General features: G+C 32.8%; 1 protein-coding gene across 1 annotated transcript; it reads left to right on the top strand.

The window, feature by feature from the left end:
- LOC121984763 (actin-related protein 2/3 complex subunit 1A-like) lies at positions 1-22807 on the top strand. Its single transcript, XM_042537892.1, has 15 exons — positions 1-267; positions 2149-2234; positions 3429-3505; positions 3600-3694; positions 4535-4604; positions 8178-8247; positions 12838-12911; positions 12992-13064; positions 16295-16376; positions 20752-20840; positions 20931-21016; positions 21148-21211; positions 22058-22161; positions 22249-22307; positions 22386-22807. Exons 1-15 carry the CDS (start codon positions 198-200, stop codon positions 22442-22444), a joined length of 1158 nt encoding a protein of 385 aa, XP_042393826.1. The 5' UTR covers positions 1-197; the 3' UTR covers positions 22445-22807.
- The last annotated feature ends 170 nt before the right edge of the window (positions 22808-22977 follow it).

Genomic DNA, 22977 nt, shown 5'->3' with positions numbered 1-22977 from the left:
GTCTGACTTTTGCTTTTCACAATTAGAGGAGAAGATAGCTTTCGAACTTCCCCCACTTCTCCTTCTTGCACGAGTTACTCAAAGATTTGGATCTACCCATCCATTCTGAATTTTCACTCTCTCAATCGGAGAACGGAGAAAGGGAAAGATTTAGCAGTTGGAGGGGGAAAAGGTGGGGCGGAAACACGATTTAGGGCATGGCGGCGGTTGCGATACATCAGTTCGCGCAGTGCATCACCTGCCACGCATGGAGTCCTGATCGATCCAGTAATTATTCATTCATGCTCCGTTTAGGAATACATTCATTTCCTTTCATCCTAGATTTCATCTTCCGGGAGATCCGGGAATAGCCTCCCGTCATGGGAGCGTCTGCTATAGCATTAGTTTTCTTTTGGTTAGTCATTCTTCCCTTTTGGCAGCTGCCTCTATGATAATTTGCGAATCGATGCTAATTGCTGACCTACCCCGATTATCTTATTGGTGCGTCTTTTGACTTGTGGGTCTCCATCTTAAGGGGATGAGATAGCAATTGACTCGCGCGATTTCCCTTGTGGAATACTTTTCTTTTCACCTAGTGTTTTTGCTTCAACCATGGTGCATGAAAAGCCGGTTTCTTTTTATCTCATCTAAATGCTAATGTGCCTACTTTGCTTTTCTTCTTAGAGTAAATGGAATATGCATGCCTCGTTGTTTCTCATGGATATCATGTTTACCCCCAAATAACCAGCTTAGTAAGAGAAAATCTCAAATTTGTTCATTTTTTGTTTGCAATATTTGGTTCATTCCTTGATGTGTTTTTTTCATTATTATTTATGAGCACCTTTAGCATTTTTGAGACTATAATGGTTCAAAAAAATCAATTCAACGTTGTAAACAGGACAAAACCTCAGACCACTTTACGTGAGATTGATTTCCCAAGTACCAAATTAATACACTCATGGACTCATGGAAATCTGAGTGTCTGGTTGTTTTAATTTTTTTTTATTCTGCTGATGGATTAAAAACTATTTAATTGATTTGGATGGTACTAGTGATGATTGTTGTATACATCTGAATGAAAGATAATATTAATGTAGTCGACTCAAATAGTTGGGACAAATACAATTCAATGATGATATATCAATTGCATGATATATAATTTTAAATGACTTGATTATGTTGGGATATTAGTTCACTTGGACAATGTTGATTGAGAAGTTTGTTAAATTAGTTAAATATTAAAGTAGCAGTGAGAAAAACTAAAAATTAGATGACAGGGATGCTACATAGTGAAGTTTTCAATCCAGCATATGGATTTAGTTGGATAAATTGGCCTTGAATACTTTTGTTATTACTCCTTAGGCCTATCAGTACTTTGATGGAAGTGCATGATAAAGGCTTTCAATGCCAAAGAGAGAATCAACAAAATGAAAAAGAAATAGAAGATACATGCAAATGTGTCCCATTGTTTTCTTTTGGATGATAAATTTATAAAACACTGGTGTGGCTCTTCTTGTATATGGATAATGTTTCCCTTCAGAACGACCATTTAATTACTAACTTATTAATTAGTAAATACTTCCTTATTAACAAAGTGTGCCTTTTATTAATTTATTTTGAAATTATACAGTTAAAAAAGTCAAACATGTTTCAAGATGTTTTTCACTTTGGAAATTTGGTTTTCTTAGTTATAAAACTACAATAGATGATAATGTAGATGTTCGATTTTGTGAGAAATTTTATGCAATATCGAACATGTTCAGTATTCTTTTCATTGATAGGCTCGAATTTCCACAAAAGAGATTTTTTTATTCAATACTTACTCCTCATTAGTTAACAATTCTAATGATTAGATTCGTATGCTTAATTCTGATGGTTAAGATAAATGATTATTCATCAATTTTGTATTTTTCATTAAATAGGAGGTATTTCTATTTTCAAATGGTGGTGCAATGTTGTATTTTCCAATGAGAAGGTAGAACATAGGTGTGGGCCAAGTAAATCAATAGATAGCGTTGATAGTATTGGACATACAGATAGAAGTGAACTCCTACACCATTATTTCCCTTAACTTAGCATTAGTTTTGTATTCCATACTCAATGGCCTTTGGTTTATTTCTTTTAACAACTTGCTTTATAGTAGTCATAATTTACCATTTCGATGTACAGTGGTTGCATTTTGTCCCAATAACCATGAGGTGCATATCTACAAATTCTTTGGCGAAAAGTGGGAGAGGATACATGTTCTCCAAAAGGTATTTGTCTTTGTCTGCTTCCTAATATATTTGACCATCTTATTAGGACTCTTGGAACCCTTCTCCTTTTGTTTATAGTTGTGGGTTTTGACTGCGAGTTTTTGGTTGGACTGTTATAAGACCTTCATTAGGGTGCCAAGTTACATGAGATAATGGATTTCAGCACATTCCAGTTATTGTAATTTGACTTACATCTTTCAGATGGTTTGATGGCGATCAAGAGATTCTATAATTAGAGGAGCTGGATAATTGGAGTGGAAGGAATATGTGGTAAATCAAAGAGAAAAGAGTTAATGCAACAAAAAATGATTTAATTGATTTGTAGAATTATGAGTTTTATAGTCTTATGTAGAGCTCAATGGAGGTATAAGATGTGTGTAATCAACCCTCGATAATTGGGAGAAATTTAGCTTGTTGATGTCGATGATTTACATCTTTTAGATATGCACTAAATGTGCATTTGTAGTCACTGAATTATTAAAATGGAAAAGGCAATGAGTTTTACTCTATAAGGTTTAAGATGCTTAAAATTGATTAACTGAAATCATGATCTTATTCATGCATATAATTTTGGAGTTGACCCAAACATTTGGGAGAAACATAGCTTGTTAATGTTTTACATCTTTTACATATGCACTTAGAAGCTTAATTCTTTTCTCTAGAATGCGGTGTACTTTCACTATTGTTATCTTACTCCCACATTTTTATAATCATTGTCAATTAACCCTTCTGCCATTAACAAGTGTGGGATGAATTTGCCATTAGCATTTTTTCCTTCTGAATTCATCTGCTCCACTATTGTTACTGCAGAGGGGTAAATTGACAACCCTTATGAAATTGTGAAGGGTAAAAGAACAATATTGGAACTATAAGGCATTTTGAAAAACAAAGTAATAGTCTGGTGGCTGAATGAAATTTTCTCTATATTTATATTGCCAGTTGTGTACTTTTATAACTGCTCGCTTAAGTCTTTTGTTACATGTCTTTGTACTGTTTATGATATTAAAACTGCATCCAAACTGAGCAAGGATGCAAAAAAAGGGTATGGAAGACCAATGAATTGTGAGAAATATTGACAGATATGGGCCAAATTGTAACTATTGATGATTCTCTCTATTTAATGTTTTGAATGTAAAGTGTTTGTTGTCTCAGTCCAATGTTCATAGCCTTGCTTCCCTGTCCTTGTTTTTACAGCATGATCAAATTGTATCTGGAATAGATTGGAGCATAAAAACTAACAAAATTGTAACTGTTTCGCATGATCGTAACTCGTAAGTATATTTTTATAATACTTTTTTATATTTTTTTGCATGATAGATAAGAATATAATCTAGATTTTGTTATTTTCTATGCTTCATATTTTAGATATGTATGGAATCAAGAAGCATCAGAGTGGGTGCCCACCCTTGTCATTCTCAGGCTTAATCGTGCTGCACTTTGTGTCCAATGGAGTCCAAAAGGTACTAGGATAAGATGGCATATTTCAATGTTTTCTTAGTTTTTCCATTACTGATGATGAATGTTTTGTTGGTCATTTCTACGTGGAGATAAGTGATTTAGTTGCCTTCATAGTGTTTTAAATTTATTTGTTTATTTATTTTGACAACTGGACCTATTTGAAACACGAGATTGAAAAATGTTACCATCAGTATAACATAATTTCTAGTGCAGCTTCTTGAATTTCATTATTGATGCAGAAGATTAAGTTGTTGCATTTCTTGATCTATGGTGACTTTTAGCACTTAATACCTTGTGTACTTATAAATCTTGCCATTTCTAACATTAGACCTCTAGACGTCTACAAAATCCATCATCGCTACTCATTGCAATTTCCAAAGTCATTTTGGTATCTTTGGTGAAAGACTTATAGTGTGAATTTTATCAACTACATGTCTAATGATTCCTAGCAAATTAGTGTTCTTCACACCAAAGTAGGCAGCTACTAGGTACATCAACTGGAGAAAGATAGTATGAGAAGGTGAGGTGCACACACCTGTAGAGAATAATTTATCTAGAATGTATGTAAGCTTGCTCTGGGGTCTATTTTTAATGTAATATAGGTTATAGTTTTGTCATCCTGTGGAGAAAGTGGACAAACCTAAAACAGTTATTATGAGATAACAAACTTTTTGTTTAAATATTAAAGTTTTAAATATACTGTTTATTGTAGACTTGAATCAGTATAAAACAGTTGCCTTTTTGTTCTTATGTTTGAAAAGACAGATGGGTGATTTTTCTGATATTTAGGTATAACTTAGTATTTGTTTTCTTACTTTTCTGACTCATCTTTGACATCTCAGAAAACAAGTTTGCTGTCGGAAGTGGTGCTAAAACTGTTTGCATATGCTACTATGAACAAGAGAATAATTGGTAATTGGCTTTCATATTTTTCCATGCATTAATGTGTTAATAAAGAACTAGTATATTGGATGTGCATCTAATATATTCTTTGACAACCTAGTGTTCTATCTTGAAGGGGAACCTTGGGGGCCGGCACTAGGGGGGCCGCTAAGGTAGCGGATCTACCTTTTTTTTGAAGGGGAGCCTTGGCGCAACGATAAAGTTGTTGTCGTGTGACCATGGGTTTGATTCGCGTAAACAATCTCTTGCAATGTAATGTTCTGTACAATAGATCCTTCATTGGAATCCCATATTGGCAGGAGCTTCGTGTACTGGATTGCCCTTTAACATAGTATTCTATGCTTCTTTGGACCATTTAGCTTAACATTTGCTCATTGAATTAGCGTGGGGAATCTATGATATTCATGGAATTGCATTTGATGGGTATATTCTATTCATTTTGTTTAGACTATAGCAATTTAAGTGGTGATGATAATAAACTCCCAAAGCATGTTTCATCCAAAGTGGACATCCTGGTTTTGTTTGAATTGTGAACTTTTATTTTTAGCCACTAATGCCTCTAATGCATGGTTTGAAGTGCCAAGTCATCTGCTTGAAACCGTCGGAATTTACCTTTCCGGTGAGAAAGTGAAACCGGCACAACAGGCGGACAAATTTCACCTTCGTCATCCGCCTGCAATGGACACCTCCGTGAAGCATTGCAGGACGGCGGTAGTGGAGGCGTTGCGCGATGTTTCTGGCACCACTAGAAGCGTCCCGCGACGCCTCTAGCGGTAGCGTTGCGCGACGCCTCCACGAGCATTGGAAGAGTCACACGATGCCTCCGCCGGAAGTATCAGGCGACACCTTTGCCGCCGGCAGAAGTGTGGCGCGAGCCGCGCTTGCGGGACTCGCAACTCACGCCTCGCGGGATCACTGTTGCAAAAAAAAAGACTTGATTAATTAAACAATTCCCAAGTGTGTGATATTTTGAATAGGTTTTTATAAATCCTAATTAAATTATTCCTATAAAATATACAAAAATATAGTTAAAATTAAAAAACATATTAATTGATATTATAAACAATTCTTTTTTATTGTTTTAAATTTATTTAAAAATTCTAAATTTTTTAAAAAATCTAATAAAAATATTTATATTCTCATAATTTTTATTATTATTTAATATTTTTTATTGTTTAATTGATATTTTGATTTTTTACTATTTTAAATATATAAGATTTAAACTAATAATTAATTAAATGAATAAACAATTAATTTATATAATTATGATGTATCAATTTTAATTCGAGTAATTAATATATCTTTAAAGAAAACTATATTTAATTATTTTTCTAACCATATTAAGTTGTTCAAACAACTTATATAAAATCAATATGCAACTTATTTTAAAATTATGCACAATAAACATATTTATCTAATAATTACTATATATAAATAAAAAATATCAAAGCGTATCGGCACGGCATGATCTGAAATCGTATCGTTCTGGCGGTCCTATCCGCACGGATCGAAATTTAAACCATGCTCTAATGTGACCTTTATAAATTCTTCCATGGATAATTATTCTTGTCATACTCTAAAAAATAGCCACCTCTAGGCGGTTTCACCTAGGGATTGCTTCACCTAGTGGCTAGGCCGTCTTTGTCAAGCAACCTTTTTAAAAAGTAGTCAAAACAATTTGCCTAGCAATCCAAGTACATTTAAGGGGAAAATTATTATTATTATTATTATTATTATTATTTATAAATTGCTAGTTTATTTAAGATTAGTTATTTCTTCTATTGTAACATGATGTTATTTATAAACTAGCTATGTTCTTTGTTTGTTTTTTTTTCAATTTAAATTTATGGCTATAATTTATGTTTTTTTATTTTTGTGATTTTTGTTTTCTTGGTTACAATGTGAAATATAAAGTATTTCACTCTCAGAGTATAGTGCTTGTTTATCTATTAATTATCTATACTTGTAAAGTTGATTTAATTGATTAAGGATGTTGTTTTATATATATATAGGACACTCTTAATTTAATTTTTTAACTATATTTTAATATTATTTTAATTTCAAAACTTAGGCCCTTGCTTAGGCATCTCTACCTATTCCCTACGCACTAGGCAAGAGGTTGACCGCTTGAAATCTCCTTTTAATACCTTGATTCTAATTATGTTTGTAGCTTACGTGGGTACTCATTTGGACTTCTTAACCTAACTAGGTGTTAATGTGGTGAGCAGGTCCACTAACGCAAAATTAAAACTATTGACTTGGTGTAGTTTGCCCCTGCCTCTTGGATTTTTTTTCAACATGAGAACTAATAGTGTTGCGAATGATGAACCGAGTCACACTTAGCTCAGTAAGAGTTCATTTATGTCTATGATCAATATGAAAAAATAAATAAAATAAAAACAAACAAAGTTGAACATTGTTTTTAAGTTTAGCAAGATAAATGAACAAGCTTGGACTATATTGAGCTCACATTATTAATGTTCATGAACAGTGTTCATAATAAACTTTTCGCCAAAATTGTTTTAGGTTCATTGACAATCATGTTATTTAATTTTTTTTTCCAAATGTATCATAAATAATAAATATTTATATTTATAATACTTTTTTACATGAATATATTTATGATGATATTTTATTAACTGTATGGTCATAAATTGTCTATAATATATGTAAAATGAGACAATGCTGTAAGTTTTATTTGTTGGATTAAAGTTTTAATTTAAGGGCATCCCTGTGTTAACTTGAACTTAGTAAATGCTCAAGCTTGGTAAGCTTTTAGTAAATAAGTTTGAACACAAAATATTGAGCTCAGTTAACTTGGCTCAAGCTTGTTTATTTTCAAATAAATAAGCTTGAACACAGTCAAGCTTGACTGAGCTTGCTTGGTTTATGAATAACATCATCTTGTTTAGGTCCTCGAAATGCCTCTTGTGTTCACCCCCACCAAAAACAATGCACTATAGCAACCCACAACATGTGACCTAGCACACCTGAGGTGCATGGTCCATGGATCTAGTGTCTCCTGCTAATTGGCTCTACCACACCCATAAAGTTGTTAATGAAGAGAAAAGGCACACTTTAATTTGTTGTGAGATGCAGATCTCATGAACCTATTCTCCTCCACTGCTCCACTCATTATTCCACTCTTGTCTGTTACCATTTCTAGTCTTTGGAGACTAAAGGGAGCACCTGTATACTACTAGTGATATTAGTAAACTTGTAGTTTGGTAGATCAAAGCAATAACCTTATTTTTGATTCTTCTCATCCCGAATCACATTGCAGTAAAACTGTTACTCTGATATCTGTTGTCAGTTAATTATTGCATCTAGATAGAGCTATTAACAAGGTTGATGCTAAGAGTATATTTGGTGCATTGTACGATGCAAAACATGAAAATCTAGAGAACTGTCTAGTTTTTTTACTCTGTTCGATAAAACTTAATTTATTCTCATTCAGTCCTCGTTTATAGTCTAATGTCAATGGAATTCTTAGCCATATAATGGTTCATTATCTAACCAGATTTGATCTCCTTGCTGTTAGGGGTTTGCTTTCTCTCTGAATTATTGTTTGCTTACATTCAGGTGGGTCAGCAAGCTTATACGAAAAAAGCATAATTCCTCTGTTACAAGTGTTGCATGGCATCCCAATAATGTAAGTTTGTTATTATGTTTGCTGATATTTGTCATGGAATTTTTTCTCATCTCTTCAAGGTTATGCTCATAATACAGATGGTACTTTTTCTCTGAACATTTAGTTTTTTTGCTTCCTAGGTATATTAGTGTGACTCGTCGCTCTAAGTTATGTCATAAATGTACTATGTGGATTGTGAACATGTTGCATTATCAATATTAAATTATAGAAAATAAATCTTATATTATTTTACTAAAATAGAAAAAAATGATCAAGTACAAATTATAGAGAGAGAAAGTAAGAACATATATAACTTCCTTTACAACTTTTATTTTAGCCAATTTGTAAGTGGAATCATATCAATTCAAAATGGTGAAACATTGTATAATAGATGTAGCTAATTGGACGCATTTGAAAAAGATAATTCTTTTAAAATATCCATTTCAAGTAACCTTAATGAGGAACTAAATTATGCAAGAATATTTAATTTAGTTTAAGTAGCTGGGTTTGTAAGTACTAACACACTTTAAGTTTTCTTATTAATATTATATCAAAGTTTCACATATATGAAAACGCAAACAATATCTTCCATAATCCTAGCCTAAAAACAAGAAAACTGACGAAGTGCCAGCAATCCTTCCATAGCTACACTAAGAAAGTTGTTCCAAAACACAGAACATCAAAGTCAATGTTACGTTAGTGAATGTGAACATGAAAGCAATTATGAACAATTATGGAAATGTTATACCTATAGGTCTACCAAACTCTATTGTGCACATCGGATGTTAACAGTTACAATTTAAGTCACACTTCAAATGGAAAAAACGATAAGTAATACTAAGGTTTAAGTACCAACCCATGCCAGTCGATACGAGAATTTATCATTCTGCTCACTGAAGCAGTACTGGCATCGCAACTCACGGTGGCTTCGTGAGGTCGCAATGGCTGCCACAATCCCGTGGGAGGCTCCGCAAGGTCACAGTGGATGTTGTAACCTGGTCACCGCTTCCGGAGTCGCAACATTTTTTTAACTTTAGGCCAAATATTTTAAATAGATAATTCTTTTCTCTATTTATTTTTCCTTAATATTTTTCCCTCTTTCATCCATTAATTTTTCTTCTTTGTTAATCTTTTTCCTCCTTTATTCATAATTTCTTTCCCCTTATCAATCCATGAAGGTAAATAGAGGTTAAAAAAAATACCACTTAAACCTCTTTATGGATGTTTTTTTTTCTTTTTTCTTTTATTTTTTTTTTTGCATCCATCTCTTCACAAGGTAAGTAGAGAGAAAAAAAAGACTCTTATGTAGAGAGAAAAATACCCATAATTTTGCAATTGTAGATGTCGTCCAACATTGCCAATTATTGCAGTTGAAGATTAGTAGATTAGTTCATGGAAGAATTATTTTGTTAACTCTTATATAGGAGATCATGCATGCATGTTGACTCGCATTCATGTCATGCAAAAAAAAATTTTATTCACCAAAAGTAAGCCCATAATTTCACATGCAGAGATATAGTTAGCATCGCTACTCATTGACATTCATAGATGAATTAGTTCATGCAAGCCATGCATGCAAGAATTAAATCTTGAATTTATTTTGCCATTAACATGTAGGAGATGTTGATCATACACATGTAGGGATCATGCCGGTGTGCATATGCACACATCTTTAAATCTGTTTTGATCTTAGTGTCAATAGCATGCTTGATTTTGTATGGAGATGTTTACCTATTCACCCTTGTAACTTTGAAAGTGAGTTAGTGACATGGTATGTGAATAAATTAAACTTGGAAACAAATGAGCCACTGCTCACTATTGGTTAGTCATGCAACATTCGATTGAAAACCATCGTGCTGTTTCAATCTAGGGAATGAACGGTCTCTCAACTTCTTTCATCGTGTCAACAATCTAATAGTTCCAAAGCAGTGATCTAAAAAACAATGAAGTAACTTGTCTCAATATGCAAGTGGCTCAACTTATCTCGATTTGTTGGTGACACAACTTGCAACATTTATTCGGCAAGTCATAAATGACAGTCATCACCGTGAAGGAGGCAGTTTCGCCATCCCAATTCTCCATCCTATTTGTTACGTTCACGAGAGGGGAGGAGAGAGATGTATTTCTTTTAATTTTTTCATTGATTAAAAGAGGATACTATACTTTCTATTTAATTGAAGATTGAAGTGACACTTTTTATACCATCAATGACGGAGATGTTGCCATGTGTTAGCAGAGTGAACCTCGAAGTATACCTGAATACTTAAGTTTTAGCATTTATAATATAATTAGAGCATTCTTGAATTTAATGTTGATCTTTAAGAATCTTATAGTTGGTGGCATAGTTTGAAATTTCATATCATGTCAGTTGACACTAGCTAAACATACCATTTCAATAAATTAACAAAATTTGATCTTAATTGACATGAGTAATCTATATTGTGTAGCTTGTGTTTTGACACATTGCACACCTTTTAGCATGAGTCGAGATAAATTCAAGTTTATTATCCTTTTGTTGTTTGCTTCTTTAAAATTCTATAGCAATTGATTATCAAATCTCTACTGTATTATTTTATAAGTAAACAAATGAACGGGAAGTATATTAAGAAGTAAAACTTATATGAATTCTTCTTACATGAATTAAAATAAAAATGAGTAAATTTATTTTTAATTCAATTTTAAAATTAATATATTTTGTTAAAAAATAGAAAATCTATAGATGATAAAATGAGTAAAAGCCATCTTAATTCTTCTTGAGATACTTTAACAGGTGCCCAAATTTGTCGAGGATTAATACATTTTATTGCTACAAAAAAGTTATTCAATTAGCTATATGCTTGGTATAGCTTTATTTTAATAAGTAAATAAATTAAATAAAAGTGTATTAAAGAATAAAACCCATTTAAATTAAATCTACACATGGTATGATGCATGCCAAAGCTCAGAAGTAACACAAAGCGAAGCAGTGTCAAAACTGTACTATTTCAATAAGAACTCCAATGTGGAATCATATTTTAAACTTTATTTTTTCATCTTTTTCTTCATCCCTTTTTCTGGCTCTAATTTGTTGCCGACACTATAATTTGACACTCCGGCATGGTATCGGAACCATCTCATTGAGGTGAACATCAAAGCTTTCTACTTAGAATGTGATTTAAAACCTTTGATGGTAGCTGAAAGTTCATTATTTGGAAATACATGAGTGGATGGGTAGACATTTTCTTTTGGTTTTGGTATATCATTAATTTTTATTCTTTTGCTGTGAACATTAAATAAGCTATAAAGAATGAGAATATTGAATTAAAATCTTAAGGTTAGGTTAGAAATCCAATAAGGCAACATAAAAGGGTTCAAAATTCACACATATTGATGCAACACAAAAGATAAATAATCTTATAAAATTATTATCAGTTAAAATATTGGTTAATATGGGAAAATTCAGACTCCAACCTTGATAAACTTGTAAATAAACTAAAAACAACAAGAAAAGAAATAACTATAAAGGGTAGTCTAGTGCATGATGTTTCATGCAAGGTGCCACTTAAGGGTCAAATCATATTGGATCTATTGTACGCAGTCTTATCTTGCATTTTGCATCATGACAACAACTTTACTATTGCACCAAGGTCCCCTTCAATAAAAGAAATAACTATACCTAATAAAAATTAAACTAGGAAATAAATCAAATTACAAATTACAAATAACAAACTATCAAACCATCCAAATCAAATCAAATTTCTACCAAAACTTCTCTATAATCTATATTAGATTAACAACTTAGAGACTTTACCAACCAAATTAAATCAAACTTCTTCCAAAACTTTTCTATAATCCTAAATTAGATTAACAACTTGAAAGCTTCCTTTAAGATCTATTTTCCTAAGAGGCGAACAAGAAAATAAGGGAGTAAAAGAACCAGAGATAAAGTGATCATCAGTTCTGTGCGTCATATTGGATAGCTACATAAGATATAAGAAGATCAAGAAAATTTTAAAATTTGTCATTCCTTATCCTTTGTGTGTGAAATTTTTGCATATTTGAATGATGTGCAAAATGACTATATGTTGATAATGAAAGAGTGTAAGAACTAAGAAGAGAGGCATAGATGAAAATTCTTAGTATGCCTGTGTTTTCAGAATGTTACAGCTAGATGGTCCTGATTTTGTAAACCAATAGCTTAAAGACTGTTAAATAAAAAAACAAATTATAGCTTCATGTCAGAGAGAGAAGAAATGCTAATTATTAGTTTTTCTGATATCAGGCAATCACCATATCTTAGCATTGATTTTGGAACACGTGGCATAGCATTTAGACTTCTATATTCATATCATATTGCCAGAAGATTTTATGTATTCTAAAATTGCTAGTGGTTTATGCTTGATTTTGCTTGTCTATGTCATTGTTATGACTTCAGTTACATTGTGGCCAAGAAACATGTAAAGAGGGGAAGGTGTGCTTAGAACATCTGGCATCTTGCTATATTAGCACATCTTAGGGAATCTACAGCATGCCTATTGATATTTCTTTACTTTTGAAACAAAAAGAACCTTGATGGCTGTCATCATCAAGTTTCAGAGCTCGATTGACTCCAGCTATGCTTTGCGATTACAGATTCTTCTTGCAACAACATCTACTGATGGAAAATGTAGGGTGTTTTCTACTTTCATCAAAGGTGTGGATTCAAGGTCTGTACAGTGCTCAGTGAAAATATATATCTTTATTTTAAATTGGGTGACAATTACTTGAATTTGTTTGATTGTAACAGAGACTCGGGATTAAATTTTTTTCCTTGGAAAGGATCAGGATCAGGTGCTTCTGGTGATGTAAAATTTGGAGAGGTTCGTTATTTAGTTGTTTTATTCACTAGATTGATTAGTAAATTTTGAGGTTATTAAAATATCTCCAGTTACTACTATAGTGCCTGATTGATAATTATCTTTCTCATGGATGTTTTTGTGGGAGTACGGACATTGCAGAAAGATTTATGTGCAAGTACTTTTGTAATCTAGTTGTTTTGGTGAACTTGTTATTTATTTATCTATTTATTTTTGATACATAGTGAAGGCTTCTTGACATGCATTGACAGATTGATCTTTTCTGTCCAACCAGCACTTAGCATGTGGCATCTCTTGAATTTGAATATGTGGAATGAATTACCTTAATCTATGGCTGCATTTACCTTAGTCTATAGCTGCATCAATTATTTTGCATGCATTGAAGGATTCATCTTTGCTACCTAACTAGATGTTGGCATGTGGTATCTCTTGAATTTGAATTTATGGTATAAATTACCTTAGTCTGTAGTTGCTACTTGTAACAATAAAAGTACTGATAAATTAAATTAAAGGCACACATCATTGGTTTTGGTCCATTCAATTTTTTTGTTGACTTGTCCAAATATTTAGGGCAAATTTCTTAAAGGGTGCACTCAAAGTTGGGAATTTTCCTAATGGGCACCCTAAGCTTCATGTCTTTCTAAAGGGCGCATTTGAAGCTGGGATTTTTCGAATGGATGCCTTGAGTTTCATTTCTTTCTAAAGGGAGCACTTTCTACTATGAAATCCCCGCAATACCCTTAGTTCAACCGGCCACTCTTTCACAAGAGGCATCACCACCTTGATGCACCTAAATGCAGCAGGACACAGAAGTAAGTCCATAGTTGGAATCAACATCATCCCACAAACACAGCTATGCACTTACTTTAGGATTTCATGCAAATGAATAAATAAACCACCTTGATAGACTTAAACATATCATAATGTAAAAGTAAGACTACAGTTGAAATCCATGTTGTCCTAGGAACACATCCATGCTTGTTTGTATTTCATGCACTACTGTGTCAATATAAAGGTACAATCACAATTGAAATCAGTGTCTTCATAGAAATGCGTACATACCCATTTCATAGAAATAAACCACCTTGACCACCAAGTGATTTGGCCAGAACCACCTTGATGGCCTAAAATAACTCCTTTTAACATGAAAAATATTTTCAAATAGATCTCACTCCTATAAATTCTAAAAAAAAAGAAGGGCTGGGGAGGTTATAGTTAGAGTATAATATATGTAATAATGTCTATAGGCTCTAAACCCCCGTCTATTTTTCTAGGAATTATTCTATTCCAAAATCAATTAAAAAAATTAAGATGGTTTACATTATGGAAGAAAAGAATGGATATATCTTTATTCTATATTTCATCGAACTCCTTTTTTGTGGCTGCTGCACAGCTTCTTATTTATGTGGGAGCCATAAATGTTTTAATTATATTTGCGGTAATGTTCATGAATGGTTCCGAATATTCTAATGATTCATATTTTTGTACCGTTGGAGATGGAGTCACTTCACTGGTTTGTATAAGTATTTTTTTTTCACTGATTACTATTATATCAGATACATCATGGTATGGAATTATTTGGACTACAAGATCAAACCAGATTATAGAACAGGACCTAATAAGTACCGCTCAACAAATTGGGATTCATTTATCGACAGATTTTTATCTTCCCTTTGAACTAATTTCAATAATTCTTTTAGTTTCCTTGCTCGTTTGTATTTCATGCACTACTGTGTCAATATAAAGGTACAATCACAATTGAAATCAGTGTCTTCATAGAAATGCGTACATACCCATTTGTATTTCATGAACAGCAAGACGTGATTTGGCCAGAACCACCTTGATGGCCTAAAATAACTCCTTTTAACTTGAAAACTATTTTCAAATAGATCTCACTCCTATAAATCCAATGATATTCATATTTGTACAAAAAGATAAAAGTTTAAGCCCTCAAAAAAAATCAATAAAGAAAAAAAATTACATTCATAACATTAAGAGAAAATGCACCCATTGGGAAGAAATGAAACTTCTGGTGCGTCCATTGAGAAAATTGCCAATATTTAGTCTTATTATATATGCATTATAAATGACGGTTGATTTTAGAAAATACTATGAGGTTTGTACTCTTGCTTTGGGTGCTAGGTATGCTTTTATGCTATTATTATGGAAATTCAATTGTTGTCAACAACTAGATTTCTCAATAATGACCTTTGACTCTGCTCCTGCAGCAAACTTGATTGTCATGACTTAGGCTAAGTTTACTAGAGCATAAAAATAGGAGGGGAGGGAAGATACGCATAGTAAATACATGGAGCATGAATCATTCATGTGTGTGTCCCCTGTAAACCCTCCTTTAAATATATAGATGAGGTCTTTTAGTTATCTTTTGTTTAGCTACGTTATATCCAATTATATTGTAAAAGAGACTGTAATGTTTTCCTTGATTGATTCTATCATGCATAAATAACTTGTTAGTAACTTGTATACTACATGGATTTTACATGGTGATCTATGTATGTATTATGATTATGATTATCCTTCTATTGCCCCCCCCCCCCCCCAGATGATGAATTTTATATGATTATTCTCTGATGATTGTTGTTTCTTATTTGCAAGATGGAAGGATGGAAGGTGTATATCAGATGATAATTGAGAGAAGATAGGTGGACATGATTTGAATATGTTCAAAATTGAAAAATGGATTTGGCAAGTGGATAAAACAGACTTAGGCGTAAGTGGGTAAAGGACAACAAATATACATGTGCCTTCAAAAACATAATTAGCTGCAATTTAAAGGATTACATATAACTTGTGATGTAGCATTACATAGAGCTCAATGGTGGATACAACTGGCTGAACCTATTTTTTCTTCTTATTCTAAAACTCTATCAAATTTGTTAGGGCCTTTGTTAAAGATTTTGTAGTTAGACATTGGTTAAAGATTCTATCTCATAATTTGATCCACTGTTGCTGTTCAGTGAAAGATAAAAACTGGACCATTGTTTAGTCTGGCTGGACCATAATCTTAACTTGTAGGAACCATGACCCAAAAAAAAGGTTGTTTCATAGACCCAATAACAGGAGCCTCTTATCACAATAAACGATATAACAGATAAGAAATAGTTCATGCTATATTGAGAAGTTTGCTGACCTTTGGCTATTTAAAGCTTTGAAGATTCATTTACATAATCTTAATATTTATGTTGATATTTTTCCTGTATTGTTGTAAGCAGCAAATTGCCCAACTTGATCTTTCTTTCACATGGGCATTTGGTGTGAGGTGGTCTCCAAGTGGAAACACCTTGGCATATGCAGGTTAGAACTGTTAAATATACTTTGATATGCTTATTCTTTATTTGTGGCTGGCAGTTTTTATTCAGTATAACATTTTTTTTAGTTACTTTGAAGATTTCTTTTTAATGAAACTTAATAAATATTTCTTTTTAATGAACTCCAAAATTTGCATGTGTCGCATTATTTTATTGGTAGTGATTTTATTAGTTAATTATATTTTCTAGCTGAAATTATATTTTCTCTTTCTTACACGTCTTATTCTTTTTTTAATGAGTGTTACTAATGAAGTAACCATTGATCCAATTAAGGCTGGATAGTTGGAATATGAAGGAGCATTCTAGGTCTTATGGAGTAGTTATGTGCTAATTAGAGATGAGGATGTTGAGATGAAGTTGTTGGATTATTAAAAATGTTAAAAAAATACTATTCTGAGAGTCGTTAGGTGACTCTTTAATTATGGATACAACAACAACAATCAAGGCTTATCCCACTAAGTGGGGTCGGCTATATGAATCTTTTTACGCCATTGAGCTCTATCTCCTAATATATCATTATCTATACTTAAATAAATTTTATCTTATTTTATTGTTACTAACCAAGTCTTTTTTGGTCTTCCTCTTCCTCGTTTGATATGCGTGACTGGAGCATTTATTGGTCATCGAAGTACATGTCCGTAGCATCTTAAATATGTCTCTCGAAGTTTTTCCTCAATAGATGCAACTCCGACTTTCTCTTTAATACTCTCATTTCTTCTTTTGTCCATCATCATATATGTCTACACATCCGCCTTAACATCCTCATCTCTGCAACTCTCATCTTCTGCTCATGTGTTCGAGTCATAACCCAACATTCATCTTCATATAACATAGCAGGTCTAACTACGATTTTATAAAACTTACCTTTAAGTTTTAGAGGTATTTCGACACTCCCTTCCATTTCAACCATCCTGCTTGTATTCTATGTAAAACATCTCTCTCAATCCCTCCATTATTTTGCAAAAATGATCCTAAATATTTAAATCTCTCAGTTCTGGGCAACTCATCTTCTCCTATCTTAACAATTGTCTCATTACTTCTAATATTGCTAAACTTAAATTCCATATATTCTGTCTTTAATCTACAAAGCTTAAAATCTTTCCCTTATAGTGTTTCATCATTAGCTTTTTCTAAGTCAATGAATACCATGTGTAGATCTTGTTTTTGCTCCCGATATTTTTCAATTAATTATCTAAGAATATGTATAGCTTCTATTGTTGACCTCAAATTGATTTTCGGTCACTGGTCTCCTTAATCTTTTTTCTATTACTTTTTCTCAAAATTTCATGATATGACTCATTAGTTTAATACTTCTATAGTTTGTACAATTTTGTACGTCTCCCTTATTCTTATATAAGAGAACTATAGTACTTATCCTCTATTGATCAAACATTTTTTTCGTTTTCAATATCATATTAAATAGTTTTATAAGTCATTCAATACCTTATTTTCCTAGGCACTTCCATACCTCTATCGGAACATCATCTGGTCCAACGACTCTTCCATTGTGCATCCCAAGTTTGTTCTACTTTTGAAGTTTAAATTCTACGATAAAAATTAAAATTTATATGCTCATTTGACCTACTTAAATTACCTAAGTTAAGTTGTCATCTAAACCTTCATTAAAATATTGATGAAAATACCTCTTCCACCGCTCTTTTATTTCTCCATCGTTTACTAATACCCTATTACATTCATCTTTAACACATTTTATTTGGATAAAATCTCTTGTTTTCCTTTCTCTCACTTTAACTATTCTATAAATGTCTCTTTCCCCTACTTTTGTATCCAATTTTTGATATAATCGTTCAAAAGTTTCATTTTTTGCTTCACTCACTACTTTCTTAGCTTCTTTCTTAGGTATTGTATAGTTTTTTTAAGTTTTCCTCATTCTTACAAATATATAATTCCTTATAAGCTATTCGTTTTTTCTTCACTTTCTCTTGTACTTTCTCATTCCACCACCAAGATTCCTTACTTAGTGGTGCATGTCCCTTTGACTCATCGAGTACACTCTTAGCTACTATTTTCAACTTTAATATCATCTTATCTCATACTGTATTAGAGTAATCGTATATTTCACCGAATGCTTGTACTTCTACCTTTTTAAATATATTTTGCTTTCCTTTCTTTAACTTCCACCACTTAATTTTAGGAGTCATATATATTTTCTTTCTATTGATACTATGTTTGAGGCGTATATCCAACACTACTAACCTATGTTAGGTAGTTAAGTTTTCTCCACGGATGACTTTGCAATCTTTACAAATCTTTCTATCCTTCTTAACCATAAGAAAGTAAATTTGTGATTTATTATTCCCACTTTTGAATGTGACTAAGTATTCTTCTCTTTTCTTAAAAAACGTATTAGCTAATATAAGGTTATATGCTATCGCAAAATTTAATATAGTTTTCCCTTCCTCATTTCTCATTCCAAACTCATAACTCCCATGTACCCTCTCATATTCCTCATTTTTCACTTCAACATGCCCATTCAGATCACTTTCTATTAAAATCATTTCATTTGGTGGAATATTTTGCAATATTTCATCTAAGTCGTCTCAAAACCTTGATTTGGTAGCTTCATCTAATCCTACTTGCGGTGCATATATGTTAATTATGTTCATAGTTTCTTTCACCACTATTATCTTAAGGGCTATAATTCTATCCTCTTTTCTAACTACTTCTACAATTTCATCCTTTAACGAACTATCTACAATAATACTCACTCCATTTCTTGCTTTATTCTTTCCAGTGTACCATAACTTAAAACTCGAGTTCTCTATCATCTTTGTCTTCTCGCTTTCCCATTTTGTCTCTTGTACACACAAAATACTAATTCTTCTCCTAATCATCGTATCTACTACCTCCATTGATTTACCAGTGAGAATTCCCATGTTCCATGTTCCAAATCTTAGATTATTAGTTTTCCTATCATATTTGTTCTTATCCAACCTATGGTGTGAGAACTCTTACCTATTTAATACTACACCCAAGTTCTCATAGAGATGTAGCGGTTCTTGCTGATATGTTAACCCTATAACGCGAACTCTTGTATATTTAGTACTACACTCGAGTTCTTGGGATATAGTGGTCCTTGCCGAGACATTACAGTCGGACCTACAACGTGTTCCTTCCAGGGAACAACCTAGCATTAGCACAATAGTTTAATGGATCCATTCATTAAATATTTGTCATAATTTTAACACTGGCTAGTAACCTAACGCAACCCTCCTCCTTTATCTGAGCTTGGGACTGGCCATGACCGGTCGTCATGGGCGGAGTTCTCTTTAATTATGGATAGAATAAAAAATACAGATTAAGATGATACAAAGATATTCATAGATGACCATTTGATTTGGCTAAACGAATTGAATGAATCAGTTGAAGGCTCAAATAATAGAAGGAGAGAACTCTGTTATATATTAGAATGATATAAAGTTTCAAATTTTATTGATGATGACTGTACAGAAGTTTCAATGATGGGATAACAGCCGTGTCCCCAAATAATCTTTGACTGTTGTTTGTTTGCATACTTTTTTTAGGGGTATTGATGTTACTTGGTAATGAACCATTGAAGTTGTTTTCTTTTATGAAATTTATTGGTTAATGGGACTGCGGATTAGGAAGGGTTGTTTTTTTTTCACTCTCCATATATTGAAAGTTCAATGAGAACTTCTGTTAACAATTTGTTTTTTCTTTTGTATAATTTTTAACTGTGCTGTATGTATTATACAATCTAGTACCTCAGTAGAATTTGTGAGTTTGAGAATGGTGAAAACCAGTAAGGTTCGTACCATGCTTAGAGGTTACCAATTGCTGGAATGATGATGCATGTCTTGGTTGAAATGTGCATTGCGGGAACTCGTGCTTTTAGTTTAAGGGAATATTTGTCATTCCCCAATGCTTATATGTTTTTTTGAAAATGCCCTCCAAAGTTATGAAATTGTCAAAATATCCTCAAGAGTTTTCAAACTAGTAGGCATTTTATGCCCCAATGTTGACGTGACATTGACAAACATGTGATTACCGATAGGAATTTAAAAAAAAAACATTTAACTTTGGAGGGTGAAATGAAATCTTTCCTTAATCTTAATGTACAATTAACCTTTGGACTCTCCTATCAACCACTAGGTTGATAGTCCATTATATCTACTCATCCTTCTAAATGAATAATTAGCTTTGTTTACTTATAAAATCCTTGCACAAGTTGTCTAACCACAAATGGAAAAAGTAGACAATCTTCATAGCTAATACAAATAGGTGGATCATAGATGTTATATTGTTATTGACTAGTTTGGTTTCTTTATCCGTCTAATCTTTTTTATGATCTGGTATCTTTCATTTGGTCCTATTTGTAGGTCACAATTCTATGATTTACTTCATTGAAGACGTGGGATCTTCTCCCAAGGCACAAAATGTAGCCTTGCGTGATTTGCCTTTATGTGATGTGGGTCAGCATTTTCTCTTTACTTCGCCTTATAATATCAATACCCTTATACTGCATGTTTAACTTACCTAGGATGAAATTTTTTTTCAGATTCTCTTTGTTTCTGAAAAAATGGTTATTGGTGTTGGGTTTGACTGCAACCCTATGATCTTCACTTCAGATGAAACAGGACTATGGTATGCTTTCTTTAGCCATTAACTCTGTATACTGCTAGTATCCATGCATCTTTGCGGTTAAGTATTATTGCACTTTATTGTTGCTCCATTTTGCACTCAGTTGACTCCTGTGAGATTATTGTTTTCAACAGGAGCTTTGTAAAATTCTTAGATGAGAGAAAAATTGAACCATCAAGTTCCAAGTATGGTTCACAGGTATGCTAGAAAATGCCTACATTGCTTAAACAAAATGTTTGCAGCCATACCAACTCAACTGGTTTCCATAACTTCTCAGTATGCATGGCTTTCTTTCTTTTCAATGGTTCTAAACCAGGTTCTAATCATTGTCTTTGTGTTGTTTCTGTTAAAGTAGAGCAGGGGTGACCCCAATGGAGAACATTGTTAAATCTCCTTTGAATTAGTAGACAACTGGGGTGACCCAGGCCACCTCTAAATTTTATTAACAGCTAAGATTTAGTTATATAATACGTTTTGAAAATTACTAGTTATATTTCTATTCCATTCCCCTCAGTTGGATTAAAATTTGAAAGAACTAGTAACCACAATTTATAGATCCTGGGTCCAACTCCCATACTGAGAACATTTTTCTTGCTCTGGTATCAAGTCTATATCTAATGTTTCTCTTTTAGTCATTAAAACATTGCTTGGCATCAAACTTACCCTTTCAACTTCTTGTTTATAGTGGCTTTTGAATCACATTTCATTGGACACTTAAGAACTATAGTAGCTGCACGTTCTCCAGTTCTACTACTACTTGACTTTTATGTTTCTTTTAGGGTATTTATGTTTTTAGAATGAAGAGGAGAAAAAATCAGCCCCCTCAATTGGCAAATTATGCCTTCTGGTCTTAATGATAATTTTAATTGCCTTTCCTAATAACTTTGAACCTTTCCCATCATCCCATAGAGTTCCACTTTGCATCAAAGAAAACATGTTCAAATCAGATTTTGTTTGCTGAGTGTACATATAAGGCAAAGATGTGAGTTTTTGCTAGCCTCTTTTTCCTGGTTATTTAATAATTTTGGTAATTTATTTTCCCAGCTTTCTGAAGCCTTAGGCAAGTTGTATGGTCAGTCAAAAGGAGCAAACTCTGACACTGTTGAATCATCTCGACTGAGGGGTGGTGCTCATGAAAACTGCATAAGGTATTTTTGTAGTTAATGACATACTATATTTTTCTACATTTGGTGGTTTTCTTTAAAAGACAACGGTTCGTATTGATTGGCTTTCAGCTGCATCATTCCTTTGAGGAAACCAGGTGAAAGTGTTGTGAGACGCTTTAGTACTTCAGGTTAGAAATTTACATCGACCATTCCTTAATTTGTTTTCACTCATCTCCCAGTATCTAAACAGGCAACATTTCCCTCAGGATTGGATGGTAAAGTGGTGATTTGGGAGTTAGATAATAGCATAGGCATTCCACAATAGCTTGACACAATACTCATCCACACAATGATTGGTATACTCCAAGTTTTTTTTTCGTGTTATTTCTCCAGTATTCCTGAGAGTGGGTGCAGATGTTATGCACCCAAATCTTTCTTGAAAGTGCTCCATATTTGATTGTTCTGATGTAATGTATATTCATCAGATTGTTCAATTGAGTGCATGTCATTCAATTTTAGCCATATGATTATGTAGAGTTACTTTGTGTTGGTACCTTTTCCCCTAATATTTTTCTGCTGAATGGAGTTTGTTGCACGATCCAATCAGCTGGGCGTTATATTGAATGTAGTTTCAGAAACATGAATGTAGATTTAACAATACATGTAAAGGTGGGAAAATGTTATCTTATCTGCTATCTTATTCCTGATTTTTTGGTGAACCTCTGAATTTCATATCTACTCTGTTCACAGGATGCTCGCAAGTATGTTCTTGATGGATAAATACACAAATCTAGCACAGTGGTTTCATGTTTTTTCAAATCTTGTCCAAAGTCTTGTTTTTCAAACATAGTACAATAT

The sequence above is a fragment of the Zingiber officinale genome, chromosome 1B (genome assembly GCF_018446385.1).
Source record: "Zingiber officinale cultivar Zhangliang chromosome 1B, Zo_v1.1, whole genome shotgun sequence".
In the NCBI taxonomy this organism is placed as follows: domain Eukaryota; kingdom Viridiplantae; phylum Streptophyta; class Magnoliopsida; order Zingiberales; family Zingiberaceae; genus Zingiber; species Zingiber officinale.
This window is presented reverse-complemented; position numbering and strand designations above follow the sequence as displayed.